Source organism: Benincasa hispida, chromosome 8 (genome assembly GCF_027475165.1).
Source record: "Benincasa hispida cultivar pf3 chromosome 8, pf3_genome.v1.1, whole genome shotgun sequence".
NCBI classification, from domain to species: Eukaryota; Viridiplantae; Streptophyta; class Magnoliopsida; order Cucurbitales; family Cucurbitaceae; genus Benincasa; species Benincasa hispida.
In genome coordinates this window covers 15461999-15474774 of record NC_143485.1, presented here as the reverse complement: position 1 = coordinate 15474774, position 12776 = coordinate 15461999, and the positions used below count along the sequence as shown (strand labels likewise).

Below are 12776 nucleotides of genomic sequence, written 5' to 3'. Positions count from 1 at the left end.
ACTAAATATTTAAGTGTCAAATTTCTCAAACTCCAATTTTATCACTTGTATAAGTGGAAGGACTCAATTGCAACCACTAACCATATTTTGAGGGTGATTTTTGCAATTTAACTACAATTCACTCACTTTTATTCTCCTGCACGCCTCACTCATTTGGTGAGGGCATCCAAACCGAGTTAAGGAACTACACTAACATCGCTATAAATCACCAAAATTTGCAATTTATGGAATATTGTTTTCAAGATTTTGTAAAACAGTATGTTCTCTCATCTTCAAATATTTTGATATGCGTCAATAATCTGACAGAATCATTACTTTAACAATACTCATCTGCTAATGGAGAGAGTTTCCTCTACCTCTCTAATTTTATACTTCATTCAATAGGTGTCGCACTCTTGATACACAGCAATCAGCATGAGAAGGCGTCTTGCCAGCAATCTCTTCATTGCTGGGGGGATAACTTGACCCACCGATTTGGGCTAACAACAAAATTAGTCAGCAAAGACGGCGACCCCCTTATGCATGCAGGTCCTTGTTTGAACTCCACGCTGGAGCTTTAGGCCCCACACCATCCCCTAAGATTGCGGCTCCATTTTCAACACTTATCAGGGGATCGGATTCACTTTCTTTCACCTACAAATGACATGTAGACTGTTTCAGTTCCATGGCGGTAGAGCAAGAGATAATATGTCAATTGCAGAACTACAAATACTACCTGTGATAGTTGTGCTGATGATACTTCATTAGACTTTTGTTGGCTCTCGAGGGTGCAATAATAGGAATAGAGAACCATTCCAACTATGGCAACCAAGATTCCCAAAATGTTCCGCCAGCTAAATGGATCGTGAAGCAGAACATACCCAAAGGCCAAAACTAAACACGTTTTTAGATGTCCTAGGACCTGATATGTAACTGCAGAAGTCTTTCCAATAACTAGAAACGTACTGAAGTTGACTGAGACAGAAATAAGGCAGGAGAGTACAATAAAGAACTGTACACAGAAGCACAAAAACAATTCATGTCAGAAGTAATACAGTTAGGAAGTGGGAAGAGGATAGGGGTCAGTAGGGAGCTTAGTTGTTAAAATCTCACCAGCACTTGGGGAGTGTATTTGAAAGCAAAAACATTTAGATCAGTTAGACACCAATCCAGAAATGGGCCAGCGATGAACAGAGTTAATGCCTGATAAGGACAAGACTGGTATAGAAGTTGTGTTGAAGAAACTTTGAACTTCTTCTGAATAGTGTTTGTCATCTACGTTCAACTGGTCAAGGTCTTGAACAGAAAGGGAAAAATGCAGAAAAAGTTGAGCTCGGCAAATTCTAAAAGAATATATATTCCTATTCACGTTAACTAGCAAAGGAGAAAGGTGCTAGCAACTAATCATATGCTTCCTAATAAAAATAAATAACAATTAACAAATCAATAAACAAATAACTGGTCAAAGAAATAGTAGGTCTGGCGGCCTCGTGAAAGACACTCTCTCCACTCTGCAAATAGATAATCCATCACTTAGAGCAAAAAGAGAGCAAATTAAATCAATGCTTCCCACATGACATGCTTGAGCCCACACATGAAAACCACTCATCAAAAGGCATGCAAAGAAAACACCAAGAGTAGAAGTAACTCAGCTCAGGATACAATCTGTGCAACACATGTGGTAAGAACTGCGAGCAGAGACAAGAAAGACCCAAGGGCATTTAATTGTAGATCTGTCACAGTTGCAATCCCAACACCCAGGAGGAGGATCATGAGTGAAAACTGGATGCTTTTACTGCAATAGTAGTATAAATGTCAACATGCTGCCAGGTAGTATATTTAGACAGGACAGTATAATAAAACCAAATATGTACATGTTTGCAGCTAAACCACCCATCTGATAAGTATAATTGAAAAATAAAAACATCATCATTTAAAGCGCTCACAGTTTGACCAGCAACCAATAGAATATTGCTGAAATTATCGTAGAAATCACCCAATATATCAATATTTAATAGAAAATCAGTCTAAGTGGGATGTCAGCGGTTCGAGTCCGCTTATCTCCAACTCTTGGCCTAAACATGGTTCCGGTCCCATGAAATCTGTCTATGCGAGTAGTTCAAGAAAACTGGATGAATAGTTTAGATAAACTTTTCTGGATGAATGATTCAAGGCTAAAGGTGAATCCTTCTTTTAAGTAAACAAAATGAAGATTCTAATTGCATCCACCAATCCTACTTCCTCATTCACCATTTTTTCTTTTGTCAGAAGTACCGTTCTCTCTACTCTTATTCCTTTCATTATAAACTTTCTTTGCTTATTTGAGGGAGAAACCATTAGAAAGAGGTGAAATGGAGGAATAAATAACAGATGTCCTGTTTTGAGGTATAGCGAAGTTACCGAAAGTCTGGATAATAAAGATTCTTTAGGGGTGGTTGACCAAAGAGTTAGAGTTGGAGTTGGAGTTGGGAGTTGGAGTGAGGTTGAACTCCACTCCTTGATTCATCCAAGGAGCTCATGGGCTCACAACTAAAAAACATCAATTTTATGTTTTATTAACTCCTTGCATAGTGGGCTCCAAAGCTTCACAATTCCACTCCTTGCCCAAAACACTCCTCTTAGTCGTTTCCAGAAGTCAAAAAACATTTCAGATATTATCTTCCTTTCATATTTTTCATCAGGACACCAGTACAATTGTGATATCACCAAACTTTGCTGAAAATTGAAGGATTTTCAAAGAAATAACTGCCCGACTCTGCAAATTAATCACATAATTTGCACCTGAAAATGGTTACAGAAGAGTGGAAAGAAATATAATGGGTATGATGTCCTCGTGTTTTCACAAAATATGACAGTTGAGAGTTAGAGGCTAGAGCTTCCCCATTATATATAGGGTTGAATAAAATTTCTACTGGAGCAGCATCACAGTAGTTCCATGGTCGTCTTCTTCTTTCTGGGGAGGGGGTGGGGACCCTCAATCAATTCTTGGATCCTGGGAATTTCTTTAAGCAATACAATCTCATCTGGATACACTTTCCATTCTCAGCTTATTCAGTACAGCATAAGATGATGCTTCATAGAGGAAAAGGAAAGAATAGATATCAAGGAACAAAGCAAAGGCATTGGGGAATACCAAAGCTCAACCTTAATCCTGAAAAAATACCTCAAGTCCTCAAGAAGTCTAATTACATTACATAATTAATGTAAATGTGAATATGCTGAAAAACCAAAGCACATCATTCATATGTTACAACTAGAAGTTCCTCCTTTTTTCCTTTTATTTAATTATTTTTCTTTTAGATAAGAAGCAATTTCATTGGCAATATGAAATTGTGAGGGGAAAGAAAGAAATTCCAGTCCAAAGGAGACTACAGAAGAGAATATAAACCAGCACAATGCATATTGAACCTATAACCTATAATTACAGATGCAAGTCTATGCACTCGAATAATTCAAGTTACAAGTTTGTTCGACTTAAACAATTCTAGTTAACTTCTGGACTTAATCCAAGTTACCCTCGTAATAATTGGATCAGCTTGTTCAAGCTGTTTGAGTTGTTTAGTTTAGAAAGCATACAGAAACAAAAAAAATATATGTACGACAATTAAGTCGGTCAGAAACTTATTTTGCCTATTTTTATATGTAAAACTAAAAATGCTATGCTGTTCGAAAAGTTTTGCTTCAAATTTCTTAGGATAGTTGTAATGAATGGCAAAATTGGTTATCATATTTTATTTGCAAATATGACGTTTTATAAATGTTTAGGAATATCATTGATAGACTATCTCTAATATACCATTTTCATAGTCTATCAATGATAGACCTCTATCAATCTATCATTCATAGACCATGATCTATCACTTATAGATGTCTATCACTAGTCGACCATTTTTATATCAATTGCTGATAAACAAATTTATGTATATTGTTAAAAGACTATTCATATGTCCATTAGTGATAGATTTTTATTACTGAAGGACTATGTTTACGTCTATTAGCAATAATTTCTATGTGTTTGAAACTATTTTTATGTCTATTATTAGTAGAACATTTTCATGTTTATCATAAATAGACTTTCTACATCTATCAGTGGTAAATGTCTATCATAGATGTGTGATACACATCTATTGCCAAAAGATATAAAAAAAATGGTATATTAGTGATACACTGCTATTAGTAATTTATAATTATTGATATTGTACATCAATGATGGATCAAATGAACATGCAAATAATCACTAAATGGTCAAATATCATCAATATACCCTTTTTAATGTTATATTTATATGATATATTAGTGATAAAAGTGATAGAATTAATTACAAATAAGTATGTTAGCTATCACATGAAAGTAAAATGTCACTTATACATACCAATGTGTTTTTTATTGATAAGGTATATCAGTAATAGACCTAACAACAAATAAGTGTGCTAACAACAATTGGTATAAAACTAAGTGAAATTTTACTCATATATATTTTTGTATTTTATTGATATAGCTATTAACGATATACCTAATAGTGATTAAGCACGCAAATAGCTATTGAATTTATTACTAATATACCTTTTTTGAATTTACTGATATGATATATCAACTATAGACCTAATAATAGAGTATGTAAACAATCACTGATAGAAAATAAAAGTTAAATACCACAAATTTATATTTTCTTAATATATATTGATATGATAAATCAATCAGAGACCCTATAACATGAGCATACAAACAATCATGAATCAATAACAATTTTAAATATCATCGATACATCATTTTCATTTATATTGATACGGTATATCAATGATTAACCTAATACCAAATGAGCATGCAAACAACCATAGATAGAAAACAAGAGTTAAATATCATTAATATAATATTTTGATCTTATTGATAATGTATATCCATAATAAACCTAAAAGAAAATGATGCAAGCAACCACCTAATAGTAAATGAGGTAAAATGTCACTTATATACCATTTTATATTATGTTGATATGGTATATCATAAACATAATAACAAACGAACATGCAAACAATCAATGATAGACACTTATCAATAAAAGATCTCAATTAGGGGGTGTTTGGATCCCCAACTTCAAGTGGGTGGAGTGGGCTCTTATAGCTCACTCCATGTTTAGGGATTATAATAATTGAGGTTCTCAACTATTATAACTTACAATTATCTACGGTATTATTATTTCAAATCACTCTTTGTTACGGTGTTTACTATTTCCTACCCAAACTAAAATAGTCTACACTCCAAACACAGACTATTATAATCAACAGACTATAATAATCACCGACTATAAAATAACCAACTCAGCACCCCATACACCCCCTTAGTGATTGGTCTATCAATGATAAACCATGATTATTGATAGATCTATCAGATAAGTCTATTAGTGATAGACCTCAATCATTGGTAGGTATATCACTCGTAGACTAGGTGTATCACTTGTAGACCTCAATTAGTGATAGGTCTATCACTATGACTGATAAGGCTTAAAATTGTGCAATATTTACAAATACTTAAGATTGTGCAAGATTTGCTATTATTTTGTGGTAGATTGTCATATTTGCAATTGTCCCCATTTCTAGTTCACTTTGTTTTGAAATCTAGCAAAGAGAAAAGGAAGGTACAAAATATTCTGCCAATGAAAAGAAACATAGACAAATAGTTTACTCTATAGTAAAATGTATATTTTTATTTATGAATTCATATTGGTCCAATTTTACCCCAAGTCCCAAACGAAGTTGAAAGAACCATAATTCAACTCCAGACAAACAAGTTCAGTTTAAGATTGTGCTGGGCTGTCAAGTTTTCTGAGCACCCCTAAGATTAAAGTTGGCCATCAATTAGAAAAAGGTTACATAACTCTATTATTTCTAATCCAATAAAAAATTATAGAGCTTTTTCATACTCAAATATCCTTTTGAAGAAAAGTAAACCATGTAGGTCCCTGACAATGGCATTGGCTACACTAACAAGAAAAATGTGAATACCATGCATATGTAAGTGCTCATATTATCAAAATGGATTATTAATTATTAAAATATCAAGAAAGGGCGTAGAAGACCCACAAGCATATGAAAGCACCAGTTCCTGCATTTCAGGCTGTCATTGTTTCTTGTATATCATAAGAAACAAGAGCTTTAATACAGAGGAAGTAGATATAATAGAATTTTGATGGCAAATACAACTTAGATATCTATCTAAATAATCTTATAAGCTATAACAAAAAAGAATGAATCCAAAATATTGAGAATGCTGCAAAAGAACAAGAGGGGGAACCTAGAACAATCATACAACAACGAAGCACTAAAAGACCAACCAGGTAAGATTTGTCAAACAGACATCAGTATGAGTAAAACGCTTGTCCGAAGCCCAAGGCCAATTTTCCAGGGTAATCAGAGCATCAACTTTAACCAGGGGTAAATGGAGCAAGTTACTGGGTAAGAGTTTCATATTTAAAGTGATACTAAAGCATTCACTAATTAGGATATTAAAATCAACGTCCTTCCAGCTTAAGATTTGGAAATATTCTGTGCCTCAATATCGGTAATATGAGTAAAATGCTAGTGCGTCCCAAGTCCAAGGCTACTTTAGCCTGCAAAGTAGAGTGCTTGATAACTAATGAGTCTAATTGGAGTTTTATAATACTGAAGTTAGTTTATGACAATTTTTCTTGGTAATCAAACTGAGCAAGTTACTGTGAGACCCCCTATCATCCATACTTATGAGAGGAAGGGCAAGAAGGGTAATTCCTTTATATAAAAGGGAATGTGGAATCGTGGAGTTTGTTATTTTGGCAGGTGGGGATCATTGGGCCAGAGAGGTTTATGTAGGGGTTTTGGAGCCTCTTGGTTGGTGTGGATATTTTGGCTGAAACTTGGAGCTCAAGGAGAGGAACCAGCACTCTCGAACTTGCTGGAAGTTATCTTTTCTTTCTTTGTTGTTCTTGTTATCTTGTTCTAGAGACTTGAGAGTTAAGGGTATTTTGTAATTTTTCTTTGCAATATATATACCCAAGGGAGTATATTTCCCCTGTTTCTGTATCTTGTTGGGTATTTCTGAGAACAGAGAATTGTGGATACCTAACAGTTACCAAGGAAGATTTTCATATTTAAATCAATATTGAGAGTAACATTTGAGTTAGGAATCAAGCTTCCTCTGAATTAAGATATTCAAATCAACAGAATTTGGGAATGAGCTTGAGATTTTAGCAACATTTTGTGCCTAAATACAGGTCATACAAAAATTCCAACAAAATCTTTACGAACAAAGTACTAATTTCATCTAAAATAGTAACAAGAAAGGTGTGGGAAAACATGCCTGATAACGACAAATTACCACTATCCCATTTCTCATTTCTAACACACTGTAGATAATCAAGTAAAGATCTTGATACAAAATCATAAGCACAAAACTGAAGGGAAGCAAAGGCCTCTTGCTTAAAAGTTGGAAAAAAGCTGCTTTGTAAATGAAGGTTTCAACAGTTATTAGACTCACCTGAACTTTTTCCTGAAGAAAAGGGTCTCCAAAAGAACAGTACAGGGGATGATTGCCAATTTCGTCATCTGGTATAGCAATCAATATACTCTTTATTCAAGGACTCGGGAGATAAAAATAAATCAATACTTGATTTCATAATTAAAAATAATTCACGAGAAAATAAAATCACTAATGTTATATAAGTAAGAGCATGCTCAAAGAGAGCCCATTTATTGCTCATATGGTCTAAGAATTCAGACTTGACATTGCATCTTAGAAAAAGAGGATAAATTATAAAGCCATATAACGTATTACACATTCTGCCAACAAATGTGATTTTACCTGGTAGAAGCCTACAGAGTTGAAGCCCAAGCTAAGATTTAGAAGCCCAATTGAGATTCCATTTAGTATGCCAAATCCCATTACAGCTCTTGCATCAAAAGGCTTATGTTCAAACAGTTTCATCAATAGTGCCACATGAAGGGAACAAAATGTAACAAGCAGATGCCAGCTTGTCAACGTAGTGGCTGTGCATCATCAAAGTTCCATTAATGAACGAGTTCACACACAAAGGATAAAGAGCCAAATATCAACAGGTAGCTGATGCTCATAGATTGGTGTAAATAAATAGATGGAAAGGGAAACTCACTCTTCTCATGATAAAATTACAAGAACTGTACACTGATCTAGTTTCAAAAGGTTACAATTTTACTGGAGGCAAGTTACAAGTTGATAATCTGAATGCTAGATCATTTTGAACTGAAATTTTAAAATGTTGTGATCAGACAATACACATAAGAGAGTAGCTCATAGGCTGAAAGACCGACACTACATTTCTTTTATAAACAAGATATATATGGAAAATTTTCATCTTCTCAACCCAATCTTTAACACTCCTCCTCACATGTAGTTTCATATATTAACTTCGATGCACTAGATCTTGCAAATCAATTATAAATATGAAAGTGAGACATACGGATTTCAAACAAGACCTGACTGGATATGATGTTAAATTATTGATGGACCTAAAAGCTTAAGTTGGATAAGGATAAATTGATCTTTTCAAATCATTTTTTTAACACAGGATGAAAGTTAATACTGCATGAATTTACAAAGAATAGAAGTTCATGAAAGATTAGTAATGCACTTCAGTGGCAGGAAACCGAAAGCACAAATAAAACTTCTCCGTTCGGCTTGAAGTGTTCAGTCAAGAATAGATCTAAGTCTAACAAATCCAAGCCCTGGTGGCAAATCTTGCGATCAATGAATGTTTTATGTGAGATGTCCAAGCCTATAAATTTTGTAGATCCAGAAACCAATTCTTAGAAAAGTTAAATGTTCGTGCTCAGTTGTTAGGAGAATAGATACGTCAATATTGCTCACGGATTCTAGTCAAAATAGATGAAAACGAGAAGGCGTGAAATTAAGGGTTTGGATCCTAAATTGAACATATATTTAGCAACTCACCGAACGTAAAACCGAGTGTGCTAATAAGTGCCTTGTTGCATATGACAATCGAGACAGACGAAACCACCGACAAACTCAATGCCCCGATAGTCCCGAGCTGGAACTTCTGGCTGTCACTCATTTTCAGGCTGCTCAGTGTCGAGTCCTGCCACGATCTGGATTCTGCAATTCCACTAACCACCGTCAAAAAAAAAAAAAAAAAAAATCTAAGTAGAGGTATAAACTATGTATACACGAAGAAATATGGTGGTGCTAGCAGAACAAATAGAAATTCATCAAGCATCACCAAATTCGGGCGTGGTGTAATTCATTCATTAACATGAATTAGAAACACGAAAGCATGAAGGAGCAGAATTTGAAAATGAGCTGAAAGAAACACAAAAAAAAGAAGAAGAAAAAGTAATTGAACAATACTGTGAATAAGATCTGCAGAAAAATGGAGGTGGAAAAAACAGATCTACCAGGTAGACAGAAAAGTGAAGAAAAAGAAAGGAACATACCGCGAAGAGACAGATGGAGGGGGAGAGAAGCGTAGGTGTATGCGTTGCGCTAGGAGATTATCTGTAACATAATATTACGCAGAGAAGATTGATTGATTGGAGCAGTCTGCGTGGGCTTTAATGGAGAAGGAAGAACGCTAACAGTTATGACAAGGGAGAAATGGAACGCAGAAGAGCGTTTGTGAATCATAATAACAACACCATAGAATTTAATTAATTATTAATTAATTAATTAGTCACTACTCGCAGTCGTCTCCCTTCCTCTTCTTTTAATTATATTGTAAATGAAAATTGAAATAATGATTTAGATGGTTCTTTATGAAAAACAATTTAATTACTTTTAAGTTGCAAATTTGATTTATGATTTGGAAAAATTTAAATTTTTGTTCTATTGATTTTAAAAGTTTGATAAAATATCATAGATAGTCCATGTGGTTCGATAAAAGTTATAATTTAATTCTTATGATTTGATAAACATTCGAGGAGAAATGGTGTTTGCAAGTATTTTGTTCAAGATCCAGACACAATTTAACATGTGAGCGGATTCGCTCGCAATCTACACTAATCGACACTTGTAATATGAATTGAATTGAACTCTTATTCATCTCACTGTGAAACACCAATAACAGGTTAAGCAATTAAATACATCTTTGTGGTTAATTTAAAATTTAGATAAATAAGCATGTAATTCTATTGACTTTATAGGCAGGGATCAAATAAAATATTATGTTTAGGCTTTCCTCCTATATTGTAACTCTTTTGAAATTAAACTCAACATGACGTGTAAACCCAAATGATCAAGCTAGTTTAACAATAAGCAATAAAATCAATAAAAAGTAAATTACTACCAAGTGTTGAGCCAAAGGATACAAGTCACAACAGTGACAATTTTCTGCAAGTGAAATAAAAATACAAGGACAACTCAAAATTTTACTCTTTTTACACTTATTTTTCTTTATTTCACTAATCATGGCTAAAAACAAATGTTTTACTTGTTTTTACATAAAATCACTCATAATACTATAAAATTCTGACATTAAGTACATACTTTTCATCAATAATTTAAGTTTTTACGACTACATAACTCACCTAAGGTAGAGATATCATGGATGACTGATAATTCCCCCAAGTGAGTTATTAGGCTTAAATTATTGAATAAAAACCATGTCTTTCATATCATATTTGATAACTTCGCAAGTGATCTTATGCAAAAACAAGTCATGAATGTATCTTAGCCTTGAAAAGTGAATTAATGTGAAATATGTACAAAAAGAGTCAATTATCAAGTAATTCTTGTGTTTTTATGTCATTTGTAGAAAACAATCAATACAGTTGAATTTTGGCCACAGGGCTTTGGATAATAGAACAGAGAGTTGCAAGGAAGAGTCAGATTGTGCTCAGGATGCAATTGTATTGCGGCTACAACCTGCCAAAAACAGAAATTCCCAGATTTTTTCAGATTTTTCGAGAGGTAGATTCTTCTCAAATACAATCCAAATCATATCAAACTTGCATTTAATCTATCCAAAACAATTAGGAAAGAGCTGTAAGGTGTTCTAACGAAACTTTTACCCCTTTGAAGTCTATAAAAGACGTCATTTACACTCCCAAAGCAACATTTAACAAGCACAAGCTACCTAGAAATTTTAGTGTTATCTGTCTTATTTTTCTACAAACACACCCAAAGGGCTATTGTTTTGATTCTCTTTCATCTTTATAATTCAATTTCAAGTGCTTGCTTTGAAAGAATAAGCAAAAGGCTATTATTCATCTCGATAGAGAGGACTTAGCTGGATCGAGAGGTAAGATGAAGAGTTTTATTATATTTCCTTTCCATTTTATTGTACCTTTGAATTATTTACAACAATGTAGTTTACATCTTTTTTGCTATTGTTTTACATTCTTTTTGCACTAGTTTTATACTTGTTTCTATCCATTTAATAATATGAGTTTTTACTTTCTTTACAATTTGCGAGCCAAACATCTTTTTGGGATTAAAAAAATATGGATATCTTAATGATGAAATAAAAGCTCCATATGTGTCCCCTCTTATTTGCTCAACACTTAGTTTATGTTTCCTTTTATTGATTTTCTATGTATTGTTAACATAGATTGATCACCTAGGTTGGCATATAATGTTGAGTCTAATATCAAAAGTGTTAGATAATAAACGATTTTCATAAAAACAATATAGAAGAAAAGCCTGAACTATGATTTCGTTTGGCCCCTAGAAATAGGGTAATGCCTATAAGGTCATTGGATTGCATGCTTAGTCATCTAAGTATGAATTAACCATAGAAATATGTGTTTAATTGCTTAGTCTCCTAAAAGTGATTCTCTAAGAGAGCTAAATAGGAATTGAATTTGATTCTTTTGGCTAAGTGTCAATTAGGGTAGATTATGGATGCAATTTGATTGCATACATTAACCTTTCTCGGCTTGAAAAAGTAAAGATGTGGGTGCATCTGAGTCTTCGTTAGATTGTGTCTGATTCTAGTTGAACAGAGTAATTGCAAATGCCAAGTGAGCACAATGTTCATTCTACAGGTTAGAAACTTTCTTTTGAATCACATCTTTTTATTATATCTTTTCACACCACATTTCCTTTTTCTATTCTCTATTGTTTTTTTTTAATGATTTTTAGCGTAACATTTCTTTATTTTCAAAGCACACTACAAATCATATCAATTTTCTTAGTTACCATCAGTTGCAAATTTAGAGAAGATCTTCTTTTGTCTAAAACTGATTATTTATACTTTGTTCCCTTGGGATTCGATATTTGAACTTGTCCATTTGATATCACTTGTAAACGATATATACTTGCACCTAAGGGGCATTTGTTTCACAATCCCAATAATGACCACTGAGGTTCTAATAGTACGGTGAAGGTGATCAACCAAATGTGTATGAATGATAAAAATATGAATAAGTGTGGTCTAGTGCAAGCATACACTATCAACAAGTAGTAATATAGAAAGTATTCCAAACATCGTATCCCAATAGACTATTTATGCAATTCAATATTTTGAAGAAAGAGCTTTTGGATGTAAACCAAGTTGTAATTGGTAAATAAATGGTTTTGAAGTTGTTTTTAAATAATATAGATAAACGATCATAAGAAACAAGGAATTCAAGTCAAGTTTCATCCCATGAACAAACTACCTTAAGCTATGCGGCCGTATCACATCGACATCGACCAACTATGAATTGAAAGCAACTCCTATTTAGAATTGCTTCACAAGTACCCTTAGAAGCCTAAGTAATTAGTTCTATATTTCTATAGGTAATTAGATATTAGATATATTCATGAAATCTCTTAATTCTATGGTGTGCCTTATGTTT

The 12776-nt window shown here is 33.5% G+C and overlaps 1 protein-coding gene across 2 annotated transcripts; it reads right to left on the bottom strand.

Annotated features, from left to right (window-relative positions):
* Nucleotides 1–203: 203 nt before the first annotated feature.
* LOC120083053 (UDP-xylose transporter 3) lies at nucleotides 204–9744 on the bottom strand. Of its 2 annotated transcripts, none has more exons than XM_039038573.2 (8): nucleotides 9435–9744; nucleotides 8935–9096; nucleotides 7810–7994; nucleotides 7486–7553; nucleotides 1642–1774; nucleotides 1093–1254; nucleotides 716–991; nucleotides 204–633 (listed from the first exon to the last, which is right to left on the bottom strand). In XM_039038573.2, the coding sequence occupies exons 2-8, from the start codon at nucleotides 9053–9055 to the stop codon at nucleotides 517–519; spliced, it is 1062 nt and encodes a 353-aa protein (XP_038894501.1). In that variant the 5' UTR covers nucleotides 9056–9096; nucleotides 9435–9744; the 3' UTR covers nucleotides 204–516. The 2 variants fall into 2 exon arrangements, with proteins under 2 accessions (XP_038894501.1, XP_038894502.1); XM_039038574.2 differs by having other exon boundaries at nucleotides 8935–9107; nucleotides 9435–9638.
* Nucleotides 9745–12776: the final 3032 nt, after the last annotated feature.

Coding starts and splice junctions, on each gene's coding strand:
- LOC120083053 (XM_039038573.2), bottom strand. CDS start 9,055: ATGAGTGACAGCCAGAAGTTCCAGCTCGGGACTATCGGGGCATTGAGT. Junction 7,995..8,934: donor CACACTCGGTTTTACGTTCG/GTGAGTTGCTAA, acceptor GATGATGCACAG/CCACTACGTTGACAAGCTGG. Junction 634..715: donor CATCAGCACAACTATCACAG/GTAGTATTTGTA, acceptor TGTCATTTGTAG/GTGAAAGAAAGTGAATCCGA.